The 22,216-nt window shown below is 40.5% G+C and overlaps 1 protein-coding gene across 7 annotated transcripts in view; it reads right to left on the reverse strand.

Annotated features, from left to right (window-relative positions):
- GABPB2 (GA binding protein transcription factor subunit beta 2) overlaps positions 1-22,159 on the reverse strand; it is a 31,133-nt gene extending 8,974 nt beyond the window's left edge. For 2 of the 7 annotated variants that reach the window (XR_012376907.1, XM_025858318.2), the window contains exons 1-7: positions 22,005-22,159; positions 16,872-16,979; positions 15,699-15,866; positions 14,966-15,160; positions 11,202-11,340; positions 4,871-4,987; positions 2,695-2,880 (exon numbers count right to left, since the gene is read on the reverse strand). Coding sequence is in view for 6 of the 7 variants with exons in the window: in XM_025858318.2 (XP_025714103.1) it covers positions 2,695-2,880; positions 4,871-4,987; positions 11,202-11,340; positions 14,966-15,160; positions 15,699-15,866; positions 16,872-16,979 (913 nt within the window). In the remaining variant the exon portion in view is untranslated. Of the gene's footprint in view, positions 1-2,694; positions 2,881-4,870; positions 4,988-11,201; positions 11,341-14,965; positions 15,161-15,698; positions 15,867-16,871; positions 16,980-18,031; positions 18,074-22,004 lie in introns of all 7 variants that reach the window. The other 5 variants (XM_025858319.2, XM_073888497.1, XM_073888496.1 and 2 more) reach the window with 5 other exon arrangements.
- Positions 22,160-22,216: the final 57 nt, after the last annotated feature.

The following is a 22,216-nucleotide window of genomic DNA, read 5'->3' on the forward strand; positions in this document are numbered from 1 at the left end:
ATAAAATCCCCATCATTATTTAGGCCAAGTCAAAATTTCGGTGACTCAATTGCAATAAACCAACCCTCCTCTTTCAAACTCCAATTTTTTTTTCTTTTTAGACAGAGAGAAAGAGAGTGCAAGCAAAGTAGGAGGGGGCCAGAGGGAGCAGGAGAGAGACACTTAAGCAGGCTCCATGCCCAGCATGGAGCTCAAGGAGGGGCTCAATCTCACCAACCTAAGATCATGACCTGAGCCAAAATCAAGAGTCACTTAACCAAATGAGCCACCCAGGGGCCCCCAAACTCCAGTATTTTTAAGGAATGAGGTGGTAATGATTAGTTTCTCTTAAAAAAAAAATTACTGATATATTTCTTGAATAAGTAATACATTCATGTGGTTCAAAAATTAGAAGTTATGGGGCACCTGAGTGGCTCAGTCAGTTGAGCATCTGCCTTCGGCTCAGATCATGATCTTATGGTCCCAGAATAAAGCCCGGAGTCAGGCTCCCTGCTCAGAGGGGGGTCTGCTTCTCCCTTTCCCTCTGCCTCTTCCCTCTGTCTCTCTCTCTCTCTCAAATAAATAGATAAAATCTTTAAAAATATAAGGTTTAAAATTTAAAAAATATAAAAGTTATAAAAGCATATGTAGTGAAAAGTCTCCCATCCATCCCCAGCTACTCAGGTGCCTTCTCAAGAGGCAACCAATGTTGTTTGTTTGTTTTTTTAAAAAGATTTTATCTATTTATTTTATGGAGACAGAGAAAGAGGGGAAGAGAGAGACAGCACAAGCAGAGGGAGCGGGAGAGGGAGAAGCAGGCCTCCCGCTGAGCAGGGAGCCTGATGTGGGACTTGATCCCAGGACCCTGGGATCATGACCTGAGCCGAAGGCAGACACTTTAGCTAGCTGACTGAGCCACCCAGGCACCACCCCCCCTTTTTTAAAAAGATTTTATTTATTTATTTGACAGAGAGAGAGCACAAGCAAGGAGGCAACCAATGTTATCAATGTTATTCTTGAATGTTCCTTCAGAGATGGTTTTAAGTCTATGACTATATTAGCAAATATACATATATTTCCCCTTTTTTTAAAAAATACAAATGTAGGGGCACCTGGGTGGGTCAGTCGTTAAGCGTCTACCTTCGGCTCAGGTCATGATCCCAGGATCCTGGGATCGAGCCCCGCATCGGGCTCCCTGCTCCGCGGGTAGCCTGCTTCTCCCTCTCCTGCTCCCTCTGCTTGTGTTCCCTCTCTCCCTGTGTCTCTCTCTGTCAAATAAATAAATAAAATCTTAAAAAAAAAAAACAAATGTGGCATATTCTACACACTGTTCTGCATCTTACTCTTGTCACTTAACAATATGGTTTGGGGATGAGACCATGCTAGTATATAAGGCATTTCGTCATTGTTTTCAATAGCTGTGTAGTATTCCAATGTATGGGTGTACCATTTCTTTAACCAAGTTCCCTACTGACATATACTTAGGTTCTTTTTATTTTTCACTTATTGGAGTATAGTTGATCCACAATGTTACATTAGTTTCAGGTGTACAACACAGTGACTCAACTTCTCTATGCATTATGTTATGTTCACCACAAGTATAGCTAACATCTACTTAGGTTCTTTTTAATCTTGGATGATTACAAATAATGCTGTAACAAATAACTTAGTATATATTTCATTTCCGTGTGTGTGAATATAAATTCTTACAAAAGAACTTTTTAGCCAAAAGGTATGTGTATCTTTAATACTGATAAATATTGGGAGTGCCTGGGTGACTCAGTTGGTTAAGTGTCTGCCTTTGGCTCAGGTCATGATCTCAGGGTCCTGGGAATGAGCCCCATGTCGGGCTCCCTACTCAGTGGGGAGTCTGCTTCTTCCTCTGCTCCTCCTCCCTGAGAGCATGCACTCTCTCTCTCTCTCATAAATAAAATCTTAAAAAAAAATACTGATAGATATTGCAATCAGTTCTTTAGAGGATACATGAATTTACACTCTCAGCAGTGATTTTTTTTTTTTTAGATTTTATTTTTAAATATTCTCTACGCCCAACGTGGGCCTGCAACTTACAACTCAGAGATCAAGAATCACAAGCTCTACTGACTGAGCCAGTCAGTGATTTATGAGTGCCTATTTCCCCACACCTTTAACAACACAGTGTTATAATGGTATCTCAGTGCAGAAATGACTTGCATTTCTCTTGCTATGTATGAAGTAGGTTGAACATATTTCCATATTTTTAAGATCCACCAGTATTTTCTGTAAACTACCAGTTCTTACAATTTCCTCTTTTTTCTACCAGACTTTTGGCTTTTACTCACAAATTTAAATATATTAGGGAAATTAGGCCTTGCCAGCCTAGTATCCGTTTCTTTTTTTCTTGGAGCCATTTTGGTATCTGTCATTCTTTTAGTCCCACTAGTTACTTCAATGCCTCATTTTTAGAGGAATATGGAGTGTCTAACATATCTTTTCTTTTCTTTTTTCAAGATTTTATTTATTTATTTGAGAGAGAGAGAATGAGAGAGAGCATGAGAGGGGAGAGGGTCAGAGGGAGAAGCAGACTCCCCACTGAGCAGGGAGCCCGATGTAGGACTCGATCCTCGGACTCCAGGATCATCACCTGAGCTGAAGGCAGTCACTTAACCAACTGAGCCACCCAGGCACACTCTAACATATCTTTTCATAAACACTTCTCTGAATGGGATAACTCACCTTGCTGTCCATCTTGCATAGTTACGATAAATGGCTGGCCAATGCTTCCAGTAGGGATTGCAGTTTGGATATTACCCAGAGGGACTCCATCAGTCACTATGGTGATGACCCTCTGGCCTCCGCTCCCCACCACTTGCTGGATTGATGAGTCAACAGAATTTCCCTCTATAATTTCCTCTGAATTAGCTAGAGATGACAAAAATGAATTTGAAATTTCAGCGTTTTAAAAAATAGGAGTATAACAATTTCAGCCTCCTTGAAACTGGAAAACTTGAAAAAAGAAGTTAGATTTAAGTTTCTAAAGCAAACTCTAGTGAACAATGCTAAGTCGGAAGAGAAAAGAAAATAGTGAATGCAATAGAACAGTATTTTCTAAAATGTCTTCACTGAGATGTTAACTCCCTTCACTAAGGATGGGTTCTATGCACAAATACACTTTCAAAATGCCAGTTTATATATGCTTAAATTGTTTGTTTGTTTGGTAAAAAGTATGAGAAACCCCAACAGGCTAATGAGCACTGTGATTCTCCAACAGGGCATAAGATACACTGAGCTTCCCCAGCCTATTTGATCTTGGAATTCTTTTTTCAAGAAGCATCTTAAAAGACTAAATAAATCTATGGAGCTTAGAAAAATAATTGCAGAGTAGATCTGTTTCTATAAGAAAATGGAGGTATTTAATAGTGAGTTAACAAAATAAAATGTCAAGTAGACAAAGCACTGATGAAGTCAAATGGCACAATGGCAGACACAAATGGCAGGTGGCTTCTGACAAACAATAAAATTAACAGCAACTAACACTGACTATTTACAGTGTAACCCGATACCTTTCTAAGAGCTTTATATATATTATGTTGAATCAAAATTTTTAGTTTGGTAATCAAAAAAGGGGGAGGCACCTGGCTGGCTCAGTCAGAAGAGCATGTGACTCTTCATCTTGGGGTCGTGATTCAAGCCCCACATTGGGTGTAGAGATTACTTAAATAAATAAAACTTAAAAAAAAAAGATTTTCAGTTTGGTTAGTCAATATCCCCAATAATTATTAGGAAAAAAGTTCCTATTATTCCGCTACAGAATTTCTCTATCTAAAGAGTCACAGGTAGAACTCTGTACTAAGTGGGATATGGACTATCCACATAAGACACATTCAGGTGGTTTAATGGAAATAGAACATTCACATCTCTTAAAAACAAAGAAGAGTTAAATGTTATAGCTGAAAAGACCTCAAAAGATAATCTGATCCAACCATCCAACCTCAGCCAGAGGTGAAGAGACTGAGACCTGGAGAAGTTAAGTAATTTATCCAAAATCAAAAAGCAAATCAAAATAACAAGCACAAGTTTAATACATTGCTTTTCCCTCTGTCATGCTGCTCACTCATACATGTTTGAGTAGAGATCTTTATGATTACTGCCAGTCGGAAAAACAGAATCGGAGGAATGTTCTCACCACCCAAATGTCAATGACAGAAAGAAATCAGAACAATCTGCTTTCATTTATAATGGAGCAGACTGTCAGAAGGCTCCAGAAAGATTCCTAGATGACAATTTAGCCCTACCTATGACTGTCTGCCCCTACTTATATGAAGCCCTGAGCCTTCTCCCCACAGGCTACCAGCTCTGGCTAAGTGACTTGAACCTTTTTTGTTCTGTATATCAGAAGGCCACTATATAGCATATATCTGCCCAACTCCATTGGAAATGCCAAAATATCATCTCCAGTGAAAATAAAAGCAAGCCACCCTGAAGTATACAGAATATGACAATGAGAGACATAGCAGTCCTATGTATTTTGATGCTTTAAATACAACGTATCTAAGCTGCTATTTTGAATCAGTCTATGATAGCATCAGTCAAAACACAACATAGAGTATTTCCCAAATAATCTGCTAGTAGAAGACTAAACATTTCAATCTGAAGCAACTGGAGTCAGGGCAAACAAACTTGAAACCACAAAAATACGAAGAAATAACTAAGCCATTCTCTAATATTATTCAGCCATCTGATTCTATTGCTTAGTGATTTTTCTTTCTGATGCTCAATGACTCTACATTCCTCTTTCCTAGATGTCTCTAATTAACCATAATTTTTAAATATTTCATGCAAATTAAATCTGCTGGAAATGTAAAAACAAAAGAAGAAATGGCGATTCACCCAGCAGACATCCCTTACCTACCTGCGGCTCTGTGGGAGTTGGACAAGGGGGCTGATGCCTCAGCAAGAGCTGCAAGGGTGGCCAGCACTGAGGTGGTGGAATTTGACAAGTGTGGTGCTGAGGAGGCATGGGGGTCACCTATTTTGGTAAAAAAGGTAAATGAGGTCTGACAGACAGAATAAATGGAGATTAACTAAAAATGGCTTTTATTAAATCAAAACCTCAGCTTTTCATTCTAATGTCCTTCCCCTTCCTCTCCAATACAAACTGGTATAAACCAATGATCATGGTGTTAACACTCTTGGTTTAGAAAGGTTTTCCTTTAAAGTGGATTAAGGTAGGGGCACCTGGGTGGCTCAGATGGTTAAGCGTCTGCCTTCAGCTCAGGTCATGGTCCCGGAGTCCTGGGATTGAGCCCTGCATCGGGCTCCCTGCTCTGTGGGAAGCCTGCTTCTCCCTCTCCCACTCCCCCTGCTTGTGTTCCCTCTCTCGCTGTGTATCTCTCTGTCGAATAAATAAATAAATGAAATCTTTAAAAAAAATAAAAAAATAAAGTGGATTAAGGTAATATACTTAGTATAGAGCCACTATATTCCCATTTGCTCACTTTTTCAGCACTGACAGTGCTGAGCATTAGGAGCCAACAGACCAAGAGTGCCGCCTACTCCCTAGGCTGGCTGTACAGAGTTCTCCCTGGCAGCAGGCAGTAAGCACACAAAGCATGCTTTACCCTAAACTAGGTGGTGCTGAGGGAAGAGACCCCGCAGGCTTTACTTAACCATACTGCATCTACCCATCAGCTAGACAGGTGGGAAGACTCAGAATGACCTCTAATGCAAGGACAGTTAAAAGCCGGACATTTAGTTTATTGAACATCAAAGAGTAGTACAATTGATTCATGCTAAAAATAATTACCTACTTTAGTTTTGTCATGATGTGCTTTTTTATAACCTTTTCTTCTTGTATCTGTGTGTTATTCTTACAGCTAAGTTCCAGGAGGAAAGTACATTAGATCTGGCAACAGGCATGCCTAACTTTATGAACCAAAAGCATTACTTGACAGTTTTGCATAAATTTAACTTTTATAAAATGAATTGCATTTCCCTATATGTCTTTCATTATAATTTTGAAGATACTTCTGTGCCAGTTGTGAATTTATTGCCTCTCAGCTCCAAATCTACCCTTCTCTGCCTTGCCTTGTCATACTGAAGCTGGACCCTATCAATATTTCTTGACAGCGTGAAATTAAGTTTTGTCATACAAAAGTAATGGCTGCTCCCTATACTGGTTATTCCTGTATTCTTTAGGGCTCTCTTCACCTCTTAGTTAATCTACTATTACAAATAATTTTTTATAAATTGTACATGTATGTTTAGGTATCTTAGAAATTATATATATTATATATTATAATAAAATTATACAAATCACCATGTAGCTTTGTCTCCTGACTGGACTCTGAGTGATACACTTATCTTCTTTTTAAATGTATTCTTAATTTTTTTTTTAAGGTTCTATTTTTTTAAGTAAGCTCTACACCTAATGTGGGGCTTGAACTCACAACCCGAATATCGAGAGTTGCATGCTTCACTGACTGAGTCAGCCAGGTGCCCCTCTTAATTTTTTTTAAAGATTTACTTATTTATTTGAGAGAGAGAGAACATGTGTGCATGTGAGGGGTGAGGGATGGAGGGAGAAGGAGAGAGAATCTCAAGCAGATTCCACACTGAGCACGAGCCTGATGTGGGGCTTGATCCCACAATCCATGAGATCATGACCGGAGCCAAAACCAGGAGCCGGATGCTTAACCAACTGAGCCGCCCAGGTGCCCCTTAATTTTTTTTAAGATTTTATTTTTAAGGTTTTTATATTTAAGGTATATTTTTAAGATTATATTTTAATCTCTACACCCTATGTGAGGCTCGAACTTACAACCCCAAGATCAAGAGTTGCATGCTTTACTGACTAAGCCAGCTAGGTGCCCCAATGTACTCTCAATTTTTGTTTTCCCACTAACTATGCTTAAAGATTCTTTCCAGCCTTTTGTCTGTCAAAAAGCCAATTATCTGTAAAATACTTAAAAATACTTAAGGAAATTCCTTTTTAACACTCCTTATAATAAATCCATCCAAAGAGCAAAGAATCCTTTTCTGATATGATTAATGTAAGTAATTTAACCGGTTTATAAATTTAAATTTCAAAAAGTAGATCACTTGTATAGTACTCCTAATAGCTACAAACTATCTTCTTTTAAGTTTATTATTATTTTTTTAATAATCTCTACGCCTGGGTGGCTCAGTCGGTTAAGCGTCTGCCTTCAGCTCAGGTCATGATTCCAGGGTCCTGGGATCGAGTCCCGCATCGGGCTCCCTGCTCTGTGGGGAGCCTGCTTCTCCCTCTCCTTTGTGCTCTCTCTCTCACTATCTCTCTCTCTCTCTCAAATAAATAAAATCGAAAAAAAAAATTAAAAAAAATAATAATCTCTACACCCAATGTGGGGCATGAACTCACAACCCTGAGATAAGAGTTGTATGCTCTACAGTCTGAGCCAGCCAGGCGCCCCAACTACAAATGATCTTAATCTAGCTTCTGGATGATAGTGGCATTGGGGGATTACAGTGGCGATAGTGATGATAACTCTGTTTTATTCTAATTTTCTCATAAAATACTCAGGGAACCAATCAGTCTGAGTGGAACACAGTGCCTGACCTCCAGAAAGGAATCTATGTCTATCCAATGACTTCATGCAAAGCAAGATCCAGCTATAGCCTATTCCCTAATGTTTCTACTAAATTCATGCTTTTCCCATCACTTAGCTTATCATACCAAACACTGACATAAGAACTCACAAATGAAACAAAAAAGGAACAAGCAATTTTTATATATATTTTTATATATATCCCTCAAGGAGGTTGGAATATATATGACAATAACTCACTAGCAATCAAAAAACAAGATTGTTATTATTTTACCACAGTTAAAACACACACACACAAATATACACAACAGGGCTGTTATAATTAAAGTTCAAGTAGGCCAAACATCAGGTAGGTCACTCAGTTAAAGTAGAATAGCTGGGTAAAACTGCTTCTTAAGAAAACATTGTAGGGCGCCTGGGTGGCTCAGTTGGTTAAGCAACTGCCTTCGGCTCAGGTCATGATCCTGGAGTCCCGGGATCGAGTCCCGCATCGGGCTCCCTGCTCAGTGGGGAGTCTGCTTCTCCCTCTGACCCTCTTCCCTCTCGTGCTCTCTATCTCTCATTCTCTCTCTCTCTCTAATAAATAAATAAATTCTAAAAAAAAAAAAAGAAAGAAAACATTGTATACTTTTTAGCACATAATGATACCAAGCTAAGGGTGTTCTTCCTTTGATTTAGACATAATGACTCACCCAGCTTCCCCTTAACAGCAAAATGAAAAAAGAACATTTGTGAAAAACTGGGTCTAATATTCTGACATACACAGCTGAAACTAAAAAGAGATGATACAAATTACCTCTTTAGACTTAGCCCAGTGAATTTTAGGAAAATTAGGTACTTCATTGTTAAACAATATTAATTGCTTCCTTCTCCTCAATATAAGACCCAACACCAAATAAAGTAAAATGCACATGGATGCTGTTGTTTTAAAATGGCATTATCAGGGATGACTCTTGCTACCTATTCAGAATGTGGCTTAGAGAAACTCTTCATACCAGGATTTAGGGGAGTGTGCTATGGTAGGCTAGGCAATCTCAGTGAGTTGGTGAAAAACTAAGTAACTTGCCCAGGTCACACAGGCAGTAAATGTCAGAGTCCAGATTAGAACTCAATTCATTAGATTCCACAAAGCCTGTACTCTTTATGAACCAATACAAAGCTATTTATATTTGACTTTGGAACGCATCTTATGATCCTACAGAAATAGGAAATTCATCTCCATAACTCTTTTTTGCCCTGAGTAATGTTTAATTTAGTCTGCCTTTCTGAACCACTGCAGTTTGATGGTAGCACTGATGATCAGTGATATCTTTAGTCACAAATGGAAAATTGAAAGCAAACTTTATAATATGAATTTTGTTATAAAAAATATCCATCAAAATGATAATCCTAGGATACTTTCAGTTAATTCTTAAAAATATTACTGGATGGGGGTGTCTCGGTGGCTCAGCTGCTTTGGCGTCTGCCTTTGGCTCAGGTCATGATCCCAGGGGCCTGGGATCCAGCCCCGCGTTGGGCTCCCTGCTCGGCGGGGAGCCTGCTTCTCCCTCTCCCTCTGCCATTCCCCCTCCTTGTGGTCTCTGGCTCTCTCTCTCTGTCAAATAAATAAGTAAAATCTTAAAAAAAAATTTTTTTTAATTACTGGATGATGGGGAGAAAAGGGGGGTGGCTTAGTCAGTTAAGCATCCGACTCTTGATTTCGGCTCAGGTCATGATCTCAGTCAGGGTGGTGAGATCAAGCCCCACGTCCGGCTCTGCACTTGTCATGGAGCCTGCTTGGGATTTTCTCTCTCCCTCTCCCTCTGCCCCTCCTCTCCCGAGCTTGCACACACACCTGCACACATTCTCTCTCAAAAACATAAAAAATAAAAAAATAAAAAAACTGGTTAATGGGAAAAAAGCAGCCACCCACCCACCGTTCAGGAAAAGAAAATCCTTTAACCCAGCTGAATAATACAACCTGAATTTGTCTTAAAACTTTTCTCCTTTCTTTTATCTGCATTGGTTATCTCCCCTGAAGGGAGAGGTAGGTAGAACAGTTTCATGGGTAAGATGACACTGGAGAGATCAGCCCTATTATGTGGTGGTTTAGCAATCTTAATTTGGAGTTGGCAACATCCCGAAGACAGAAACAATAGGTTTGCCAAAAGCAACAGGACAAACATGATATATGCCCATGGGAACCAAGGCTAAGAAGCTGTATCCTAAATATCTTCAACTTTGCTTATCATCTCAGATCAGGGTCTGAAGAATTTGAATAGTTAGATTACCAACTCTAGCTCCTTTTACATGTTTGTGAACATATAACTTTACTGGCTTCTAAAGACTTTTGGATTATAAAGGTACTTGTTCTAATCACTGTGGCCTGAACCACAACAAATCCAAAAGTCTGTGAATGTTCTGATTACGAGTATATGTATATTTAACCTAAACTTTTTGAATTATCAAGCTGAAAGCAAATCACAGTGATTTTTAAATGATAGTTGATGGCCTATAAAATGAAGGTCATTACTGCCCCCTTGAGGGCATAACAGAATAAATTTTCATTGAGGACTTATATTTTCATTTAACACTAGCTATTACTGAAGTCCAAAGTAGGTATTATTATATCCCAATTTTGTAAAAAAGTAAAGAAGGCTTAGAGAAGTAAGAGGTTTCCCAAGGTCAAGCATGTGGTCAATTAATAAACCAGTATTTGAATGCAGTACTGAATGTAAAATTTTATGTACACTGTTATCTGTTCTATTTTGCCACATTGCCCCTCAATAATAACACTTCACTCAAGATCTTTCTTTGATATTATACAAACTTAACTAGGAATACGGTGTCTTTTTTTTTTTTTTTAAGATTTTATTTATTTACTTGACAGAGAGAGACACAGCGAGAGAGGGAACACAAGCAGGGCGAGTGGGAGGAGAAGCCGGCTTCCCGCGGAGCAGGGAGCCCGACATGGGGCTCAATCCCAGGACCCTGGGATCATGACCTGAGCCGAAGGCAGACGCTTAACGACTGAGCCACCCAGGCGCCCCACAGTGTCTTATTTTTAAGTGAAAGTTAGAAAAAGAAACTGAGTCAGTTGGAAAATTTATTTAAACGAGGACACAAATTCCCTCATTGTAAAACAAATACTTGTAAAGAAATGTTGAAAATAGCTCAGTTTGCTCCTTTTGTTAAAAACATACAGATCTCAAAATGTGCTTTTCTCTATTTTGTTGTTACTTACGTTCCCAAGAACAAATCAAAGCTCTTACACTTTATTCAAATAATCACATGTACCTCTTTTATATCAGCACTCCAACACCCATTTACATTTATTCTGGTTTATTTGTCACTGTTTTAGACTATGAATATTTAACTATTTTCCTTAGTGGTACCATATTGAAGCACCCTTATGTTTTCATTTTGCGGTCACATACAGATTAATCTGGAAAATATTTTACTTTTAATACAGTAAGCACTCAGGTGTAATCCCTGTGTATGATCTCCCCTTCCCCCAGGAAGAATAAATGCATTGGCTTTAAAATCTATTATAAATCTTCTATTTGGAGAATATTTTAATAAATGAGTGGGTATCAGGGTATGAATGCATCTCACAGGAAAAACTGGGGTCCTGTTCATTTTAAGTCTAAAATAAATGCCACGTTATCAGATTACTACCTGAGGTTGTTTTGGTGTTGGCTGAAGAAACAAGGCTAGCGAGGTTGACTACTTCTCCAGATGTGAAGATGAATGGGGCAGCCACAGTCACAGGGCTGGCTCTCTCGGGATTAGCATTCACCTGATTCTGCATTGCTTCCTACAAAACAAGGCAGGATGTTTCAAAGTCAGAACTTGTTAGCCCTAGTTATACAGTTATTGAACGGCCACCCCCACCCCAATGCTCTGTGGAGCAGAACAAGTTGTGGCTCAGAGTTCTCATTAAGACTACTGCTTTTCTTTTTTGTTTTGTTTGTTTGTTTGTTTTCCAGACCAGGGCAACAAAGATGTTAGGTTGCTTTCCCAAGTTTCTTTCTTTTCTTTTTTTTAAGATTTTATTTATTTATTCGACAGAGAGAGACACAGCGAGAGAGGGAACACAAGCAGGGGGAGTGGGAGAGGGAGAAGCAGGCTTCCCGCTGAGCAGGGAGCCTGATGCAGGGCTCGATCCCAGGACCCTGGGATCATGACCTGAGCAGAAGGCAGAAGCTTAACGACTGAGCCACCAGGCGCCTCTCCCAAGTTTATTTCTAATTTAAAGAAAAAGTATTATCATTTGCAAAAAAAAGTGTATTATTTGCGAAAACGTCTAGACAATCCACTTAACCTGTCTGGAACTTGTTTTTTCTTATTTGGAAAATGAGGGGGCAGCCTAAGAAGTAATTTCCAGCATGAACTTTCTATGATCAATTATATACAGGTCAATGTGCTAGCAGGAGATCCCTGCAGCAAATCTACAGAGAACAATATTCTCCAGAGTTTTGTCCAACTACTTGTTCCATTTTGCCACTGAAGAAATTCCTAAGAGAATATATAACAAATAAATGAGTGCCAGATTATTTATTTATTTTTTACGACAGAGAGAGACACAGCAAGAGAGGGAACACAAGCAGGGGGAGTGGGAGAGGGAGAAGCAGGCTTCCCAAGAAGCACGGAGCCCAGTGCGGGGCTCGATCCCAGGATCCTGGGATCATGACCTGAGCCGAAGGCAGACGCTTAATGACTGAGCCACCCAGGTGCCCCTCAGAAGCAGTTTTCTACAAACATGATATCTACTTAAGAAGTCCAATTACAAAAGAGCTCTAAATAAGGAGTTGAAGGCTAAAGAAGACAACCAGACTATATAGAACCATCAGTCAGAAAAAAGGAATAAACAAACCCCTGAAAATGCAGCAGAAACGGCTACCTATTTTTTACATATAATTATCCGTTTGACTAAGAGCTTCAATTGAAACAGATTATTCATTTTCTGGTTACTGTTAAATTCTTCTTGAATCAGCCCCCTTCTATCCTCCACTATTATTTCCTTAATTCAAGCCTTCACTGGCTCTTGCCTGACCTAGTCAGTCACCATATGGTGATTTAGCATTAAGTGTCTTTTCTCTCCAGTCTGCATACCACAGTCCAATCAATCATCTTAAAACAAAGTGGGGGGGGCACACCTGGCTGGCTCAGTCGGTAGAGCATTGGACTCAATCTCAAGGTCATGAGTTCAAGCCCCATGTTGGGCATGAAGTCTACTTAAAAAAAAGAATCATCTCAATCTTGTGTTTAGAGGTTTTATTGGATCCCCGTTGCCCACCAAACAGTCCAAACTCCTTTGCGTTGCCATGTAACACCCCTACATTCAAAACCCAGCCTAATCATTAAGGCTTAGCTCCTGCTACTCCCAAACTCCACTTCCCTTGATCAGTCTCTAGTCACAGAACTTACTCTTTCCTGAATATTCCATATCCTTTCACACCTCTATGTCACTGATTTGCTCTTTTTCTAGCCTAGAGTATCATTTTCTTACTTCTCTGCTTACTTCTCCTTCAAAACTCAGTTCAGATTCTACATATACTTTTTTTTTTTCTTAAGTAATCTCTAGGGGCGCCTGGGTGGTTCAGTAGGTTGGGCATCTGCCTTAGGCTCAGGTCATGATCCCAGGGGCCTGGGATCAAGCCCCGCATTGCCCTGCTGAGCAGGGAGCCTGCTTCTCCCTCTCCCTCTGCCTGCCCTTCCCCCTGCTTGTGCTCACTCTCTCTCTGTCAAATAAATAAAAACTTTAAAAAATAAATAAATAAAATAAAATAATCTCTACACCCAATGTGGGGCTCGAGCTCATGATCAAGAGTTGCATGCTCCTCACTGGCACTCCTCTACATACACTTTAATCTTCTCCTTAAGCATCATTTATTCTGCGATCCTGTAACACTTGATAAGTATCAAATTTATCAACGTAGTATTGTAATGTTTCATTTCTTTTTTTAATTTATTTTTTTAAAGATTTTATTTATTTATTTGAGAGAGCGAGAATGAGAGAGAGAGAACACATGAGAGGGGGAAGGGTCAGAGGGAGAAGCAGACTCCCTGCTGAGCAGGGAGCCCGATGTGGGACTCGATCCGGGGACTCCAGGATCATGACCTGAGCCGAAGGCAGTCGCTTAACCGACTGAGCCACCCAGGCCCCCCATTTCTTGTCTTTACCTTCATCATACCGTAAACACTCTAAGGGCAGGGCCATGTCCTATTAATCTTTGTATCCCTCATCCTGTTATTCCCTGATGCACAAGTGCTGGCTTAGGAAATTAATGGGTGAGGGCGCCTGGGTGGCTCAGTCGGTTAAGCGACTGCCTTCGGCTCAGGTCATGATCCTGGAGTCCCGGGATCGAGTCCCACATTGGGCTCCCTGCTCGGCAGGGAGTCTGCTTCTCCCTCTGACCCTCTTCCCTCTTGTGCTATCTCTCATTCCCTCTCTCTCAAATAAATAAATAAAATCTTTAAAAAAAAAAGAAATTAATGGGTGAAATTGTCACAGCTACTTTTTAACTCTGAGATGGCTTCCTTATGACTCAATATGCGTCAGAGCTATGTACTGCCTCATATCAGTTGATGTACATTCAGAAAACATAAAGGGACTTTTAAAAAAAAAAGTTGACTAATTTAAGCAATCTCTAAGCCCAATGTGGGGCTTGAACCCACGACCCCAAGATCAAAAAGCCGCATGCTCTACCAACGGAGCCAGTCAGGCACCCCAGTGAGGCTTTTAACATTGTCCCAAGTCAAGCTCAATTAGAAAGGGAAATTTTCAGGGCACCTGGGTGGCTCAGTCAATTGAGTGTCAGACTTAGACTTCAGCTCAGGTCATGATCTTGGGGTCGTGGGATCGTGAGATCAAGCCCTACTTGCTGTCCCTCTCTTTCCCCCTCCAGCCCTCCACACCGTGCTCTCTCTCTCAAATAAATAAGTAAATAAAATCTTAAAAACAGAAATAAAAAAAAAGAAAGAGGGAAATTTTCACAGAGGAAAAAAACATTCTAAAGCCAAACAAATCTTGTTTTTGTACTGGCCACAACACTGTTCTCCAATCACCATGAATAATTCAGGGCTTTATAGAATGCTATTCTTTTTTTAAGATTTTATTTATTTATTTGACAGAGAGAGAGACAGCACAAGCAGGCGGAGCAGCAGCAGGACAGGGAGAAAGCAGGCTCCCCGCAGAGCAGGAAGCCCAACGAGGGGCTTGATCCCAGGATCCTGGGATCATGACCTGAGCCGAAAGCAGACACCCAACCATCTGAGCCACTCGGTGCCCCTACAAAGCTATATATGTATTTTTAAAGATACCAATGACACCGAATCATAAGACTGAGACATATTAGAAGTAATACCTTGATAAACAGAAAAAATTCAATTCTTAACTTCAACTAAAATATATTCTGGGGGTATAAAAAGAACCAGACCTGAAGGATGACCAGAATTTCAGCATTCTTTTTCTCCAGGGCTATGTCAAAGGCAGATTTATCAAACTTGCTGAAAGCATGGACATCAGCTCCGTATTTGATAAGTAGCTCTACAACATCTCGATGGTGGTGTTCTGTAGCCCAATGTAAAGCTGTCATCTTCAGCATATCCTTGGCATTCACATCTGCACCATTCTGTCACAGAACAGTAATTTTTTTCAAAGAGACACTGGTAATGGTAGCACAGGTGCACGATCCCATCAGCCAAATAAAGAGAATTTCCATGGAGATTACACATATTCAAATTTAGATCACAAAGAAATATCAAAGGGAAAAACATTCTTCAAATTTTCCTGAATGATGACAGTCATATTGTCTTCAATGAGTGGGTCTTCTAAGGACAAGTGGGAAATTATAACAGATGGGAAAGGATGGGGAAAAGAACAGATTTTTGTTGCATTTATTAACAGAGAGCTGAATGCCTACAAAAATAGGCATAAGTACAGAAAACACCTGCAGAAAGGGAATGAAGAAAAATCAATAAAGTCTGCTTAGCCTGTAAAAGATTAGAAAACAAAATCCTCATCACCATGATGTCTCTTGAAAGAGACACAAATCTATGCTATGAACTGTCCTAAACTTAATCTTTCCCAGCCTAGTTTCCTACTACTCGTTTAAGTAAGAAAACAGGGAGGTGGGTGTCTTTTTCACAGTACAGATCTGCCACTATTACCCTAACAAGCAGTTCCACGATGTGCGCATGTCCATCAGCTGCAGCCATGTGCAAAGGGGTCCTGTCCACTTTGGTCCGGGCATCCCTGCTAACGCCTGCTCGAAGGAGCACTTCTGCTGTGGAATAATGACCATACTGGGCTGCAAGGTGGAGGGGTGATGTTCCAAGCTGTGGGAAAATAATACTCATTGAATATCAACTGTGTGCAGAGTCCTAAATCATAAGTGGAGAGACACAAATGAACAAGAGGTACAGTCTACGGTTCTTGTCTGAGTGAGAATCTGGTTGTGCAACAGAAGTAAAGAATTAAGAAATTAATATTCTAACAGGCAAGTAAATATACCACCAATTAAATAAGTGCTAAGTATAATGGATTTAAGTCAGATGGATTTATCCGGAAAGATTCTCTAAAGGACATGATGTTAAGCAAAGCTTAGAAGAAGGTAAAAAACAAAACAAAACAAAAAACAGATGAACAAGAACATTCTGCATTGGAAAGGGATAGTGGGTTCAAAATAATTCTTAGGAAAAGGGCAGAAATTAGAAAGATACTGAGATTTGGTGTGCAAATTTAACTGGCTGGAATAGAAGTCTGTTGCCACAGTAATGCAAAGCAAAAAGACTGATGAGATGAAAAGGCAATAAAGTTTTAGCAATGGCGTGTCAATAGCAATAAGCAGCCTGGATCATCTCAAAGTAAATCCTGAAAGAGTGATCTATCTTTGGCCACTTTGGCCAAAGAACTATTCCTTTCTTTGTGTTAGGTCCTTTACTTTAAGCCTATGCTGTTTATTCTTTGCATTTCATATATGTTCAGCCTCTTTGCCTGACAATTTAACTCACATTGCTCTTTTCAGGTCTATTAATAGAAATGCTAATCTCATAGGTTTCCTTTTCTTCCTTTTTGTGAAGTGCTAAGTACCTGCTGGCCTCTAAAGTTATGAATTAATCACCACAGGATAGAGGACATTGGCTCATTGAATTGTTAAAATTAGGCAATGCTGGGGCGCCTGGTTGGCTCAGTCAGTAGAGCATGTGACTCTTGATCTCAGGGGTTGTGAGTTTGAGCCCCCACATTGGGTAGAGAGATTACTTAAAAATAAAATCTTTGGAAAAAAAAAAAAAGGCAGAAATTGGTAAAAGCCCACGTTGGGAATAACTGAAAGAGCTTACCCAGTCTGTGGTGAAGGGGGCGCCATTTGCCATCAATGTTCTCACTTCATCATCTTGGCCTTTTCTTGCTGCTTCTAGCAACCTCTTCCCCAAGTCCACCAAAGACATCTTTAGGCATAGGAACAAATATTTTCAGGAAGTTATAACTCAAACACAAGGAAAGCTGCCTATAAAATGTTTTTAGAAGACCTCTTGTACTTAAATATATGTAAGATACTTCTCAAGCTGACTATCCAGTAGGGCACTTCCTTTCTACCTCATCTAACACAATCAGATATTTGGGAAAATTTCAGGCCCTAAACAATAGTACCTTAATGTTCAATTTTCAGAAAAATACTTTGGAAATCTGTGCAACACATTACCACCTCTCTAACTTAAGGAATCAGTAAAACAGCATTTCATCCCTTTGAAATAACTATGGGTAGAAATGTTACGCCACACGAAAGAATGATGAACAAACACCAAGGTTATTCAGACTCAGGTATATGGCAGACACTTTTTCAAAAATGAACAAAGCGAGCCTGTCACTTCAAAGAAAACAACTGACAGTGTTTACTGACAATTATTAATTATAATTTGAGCTTTCGAGCAAAATTAGAATTTTGGGAAACTTAAATCCACCACTATGGGTTGATAGCTTACTACAGACTTTTCTGATGAAATTAGTGTTAATACTAATGAATGTGATTTTTTAACATTGTATAATAAAATGCATCAACATTTGGGTGGCCTGCATAATTTGCTTAACCAGTATTTTTCAAATGACCAATGCATGTTATAAAATCATGTATAGGTAAAAGCAATCAAAGTGAAAGACAGATCAATGAATTTTAAGGTAACAGAGTATAATAATTTCATTGATACGGTTTCAGATTCCTCACTGCAACTAACTTTTAAGAAATTGCCACTTTGTCCAGTGTTTGTGTAGTAGCATCAAAGAACACCCACGGGGCACCCGGGTGGCTCAGTCCTTAAGTGTCTGCCTTCCGCTCAGGTCATGATCCCAGGGTCCTGGGATCGAGTCGCACATCGGGCTCCCTGCTCTACGGGAAGCCTGTTCTCCCTCTCCCACTCCCCCTGCTTGTGTTCCCTCTCTTGCTGTCTCTCTGTCAAATAAATAAATAAAATTTAAAAAAAAGAAAAAGAATACCCACAATTACCTGAAAAAGCTATTAAGGCACCCCTTTCTCCAAAAGTACATACTGCAACAGATTAAATGCAATAGTAAATATGAGAATGCAGCTGTTTTCTATTAAGCCAGAAGTTAGAGATTTGCAAAAATAAAAAAACAATGCCATTCCTCTCATTATTTAACTTGGAAGATATATTTTTCATAAGAATGTGTTATTGAGGGATGCCTTGGTGGCTTAGTCGGTTAAATATCTGCCTTTGGCTCAGGTCATGATCCCAGGGTCCTGTGATCGAGCCCCGTGTCAGGCTCTCTGCTCAGCGGGAAGCCTGCTTCTCCCTCTGCCTGCCGCTCCACCTGCTTGTGCTTCTCTCTCTCCCTCTGTCAAATAAATAAATAAAATCTTTTTAAAAATATTTTTTAAATTAATTAAATTAAAAATGTGTTATTTTATGTTCACATGTACAGGATTTACAGTTGTATTTTAATTAATGAGCATTTAAAAATTAATTTCTGAAACAGTAAATCCCAATAGATATAACACACTGGAGTCCTCAATAATTTTTAAGAATATAAATGAGTCCTGGAACCAGAAAATCTGAGAATCATTGGCTTAGGTAAATCATTCAGCCACTATGTGATTTAATTTTCCAATCTATATCACAGAGCATTGTCCTCAAACATGGGTGTTCAGTAGACCACCAGGGAGTTTGTTCAAAATGACTATACTCCAGGCTCCAGTCCAGACCTTTGAATAAATATGTTCAAGAGGAGAGGATGAACTTTAATAGTATGAACCTCTATAATGTCAGTTTTCACAACTCAAGAAAATGCTAGAGAAAAAAAATGATAGCAAAGCCTTATTACAGAACACTGACACTTTGCATTTCTCCATAATTATCTTCCTTTTAGAATATCAAATTTAATTTTCAATTTAATTTTCTTATTGCTAGCAGTTAAAAACAAGAGCAAATTTTTAGGTGGTTCATTAGTCATAAATGACTCCCTCGCATTTTCTCAAATTACACTATATATAAAAGGTGTATCACCAAGTCTTAAACACTTACATAATAACTGATCACAAAGGGAAAGAATTCCCTACACAGGATGTTCAGAAATGCTGGCAAAAAGCAGAAGTATCCTAATAGTGAAATTTCAGCTACTCTCTACCATAAAAAAACATTCAGTTGAAGGTTGAGGTATCTGCTGCATAAGGAGAAATCTGGTTTGCTTCACATTCTGGGGAAGCTGATACATCTAGAAAACAGATCCTTTAAATAAGTTAATTTTATCCCACTGCAACTGTTGTCTTCAGCACCTGAACTCTTGCCAAGTATTTCTGAGGTCAATTTTTTTCACCATAGTCTGCCTTCAAACATACATTAATTGTATCACTTTTCTTTTGTTTTTAAAAATTTATTTATTTTAGAGACAGCACAAGTGCATGAGCAGGGGAGGGACAGGGTAGAGAGAGGGAGAGAATCTTAATCAGGCTTTGTGTTCAGTGCAGACACTGAGGCTGGCTCAATCTCACAACCCTGAGATCATGACTTAAGCCAAAATCAAGAGCTGGATGCTTAACCAACTGAGCCACCCAGGAACCCTGCTTTTCTTTTTCTTTTTTTAAAGATTTTATTTATTTATTTGAGAGAGAGAGAGAGAGAGAGCCAGTGTGGGGTGGGGCAGAGGAAGAGGGATGAGTAGACTCTGCGCTGAGTGCAGAGCCTGACACTGGGTTTGATCCCACGACCCCAAGATCATGACCTGAGACGAAAATCAAGGGTCTGACGCTCAACCCACTGAGCCACCCAGGCGCCCCCACTTTTCTTTAATCAGATTTTTGAGCCCATGTATCAGTACCATTAAATGGCAACTGACCCAGATTTGTCATCCCATCTTTAAAAAGGCCATGAAAAGTCTTTTTTTTTTTTTTAAAGATCCTATTCATTTATTTGACAGAGAGACACAGTGAGAGAGAGAGAGAGAGAGAGAGAACACAAGCAGGGGGAGTGGGAGAGGGAGAAGCAGGTTTCCCGCGGAGCAGGGAGCCCAATGCGGGACTCGATCCCAGGACCCTAGGATCATGACCTGAGCCCAAGGCAGACGCCCGACGACTGAGCCACCCAGGCGCCCCGGAAAGTCTTATTTCTTACTATACAAAGATACAGTTAAACTTTAGGATTAGAATGTAGGTAGGGTGTTATATTTATCACCTGATATAAAAAGGTCTCCTAGAAATGTGTTCAAGGTTCTTTTCTCCCCATCCTCCACTCTTCTGAGTTAACCCGAAGGATCTCTCCAAAGTAGAAGTAAAACGTATTTTTAAAATAACAGCATTTGGGGGAATTATGTGCCATTCTCCCATACCCTACTTAAACGCTGACAATACCCACCGGATGAGATGTAGCCAAGAGTCAAGATGACAGTCTAGGCACTTTCAAGCTCCCTGATTATTAAAAACACGGGGAAAACATTCTCCCTTACTGGATGTACCTCTACTTTCTCTCTATATGAAGTGAAAAAACAAAATCTGATCTAACTTGTCTCTTAGGATTTTGGAGATGGATAAAATAACAAAGCACCCACTCCCCAAACAAACATACAAGAACTCTGAATAAGTGTTTTAATAATTGATGAAGTGCTTGAGCTCTTGACAACAAAGTACTCTATTATCACAGAGTAATTACATTTGTTGATATAAGAATTTGGGTGGGGCAGTTCTGTTTCACTGTTTCTTTTTTTTTCTTTTTTAAAGATTTTATTTAATTAACAGAGAGAGAGAGAGAGAGAGACAACGTGGGAGGGAACACAAGCAGGGGGAGTGGGAAAGGGAGAAGCAGGCCTCCAGCCGAGCAGGGAGCCTGATGCGGGGCTCGATCCCAGGATCCTGGGATCATGACCTGAGCCGAAGGCAGTCGCCCAACCAACTGAGCCACCCAGGCGCCCCTGTTTCACTGTTTCAAAGAGTGTATAATCATAGATGCTTAAGGACATCTCTATGGGGGCGCCTGGGTGGCTCAGATTGTTAAGCGTCTGCCTTCGGCTCAGGTCATGATCCCAGGGTCCTTGGATCGAGTCCCGCATCGGGCTCCCTGCTCCTTGGGAGCCTGCTTCTCCCTCTGCCTCTCTCTCTCTCTCTCTCATGAATAAATAAAATCTTATAAAAAAATAAAAAAGAACATCTCTATGGGACTGGGTGGGTCAAATGGCACGATGAAAATATGGTCCCAGATGGCCAAAAATGTTAACTTGTTGGAGGTAAACCACAGAATGTCCTTTTCTACAGATGTTTAAGAGAGAAAGAAGTACTTCTGGGAAGAGAGAGAAGAACGGGATAATCTCTGCTGGCTCAAGGAAATCTGTGAGAACAGGTGAAAGCTAACGAGAAGGAGAAATGGAATTGAAGAGTCCATGTCTGACAACCTTTTTTTTTTCTTTTTCTATTGCACACGTCTCCACCGGGCGGCCAGCTGTACAAACAACTGTGCAACAACTGGGGGCGGAGCCCTTACTGCTCTTGCTCCGATTACTGAGCTCACTCAAAATCTTTAGGCTATTATTGAGGTCAGAGAATTGAGAGTCCCCGTTTCCTCCTACATCACAAATCCTCCAGTTCCACACAGCAACGTTGTCTTTCTGGAAAAAGAGTCAATGGGGACAATGGGACAAGGCGCCAAGGCCTCAGCCCAGGGGGGCAGCCCCCGGCCGGGCTCCGGGCTGCCCCCTGGCGGTCACCTCCGTGGCCCTCGCTTCCCTGGGTCCAGCTCCCCAGCCCCAGGTCTTACACCCACCCCCTTCTTCACCTCCCAGTCCCCTCCCCTTCCTCCCGGCAGCATCCCCTTCCTCTTCATCCCCCTCCCCGAGCTGCCCCGGCCGGTGGAGGGGCGCCGCTCCGTCTGCACCCAAAAGTCCGGGGCTGGGCTGGGATGCGGTACAACTTCTCACGGCAATCTCCCTTCCAGCCCCGACGCCCCCCAGAGTCCACACATCTTCTTCCCCCTCACCTCCTCGTCCGGGACGCTGCCGGCCGCGCTTTCACTGAGCCCGCCAGTTTGGTTCCGTTTCTTTCTCTAGTTAAGACTCCCTGTCACTGACGGTTACTTTTTGGCTTTTTCATATATGCATATTTTGGGGGCCTTTAACCCCCCCTCGTGGAGAAATGGAGGCAACAAAATGGCGGACCCGGAAGTGAAGACTCAGCTAGTACACTTTTTGG

Source organism: Callorhinus ursinus, unplaced genomic scaffold (assembly GCF_003265705.2).
Source record: "Callorhinus ursinus isolate GAN/ISIS: 27379988/994484 unplaced genomic scaffold, GSC_fseal_2.0 scaffold90, whole genome shotgun sequence".
NCBI classification, from domain to species: Eukaryota; Metazoa; Chordata; class Mammalia; order Carnivora; family Otariidae; genus Callorhinus; species Callorhinus ursinus.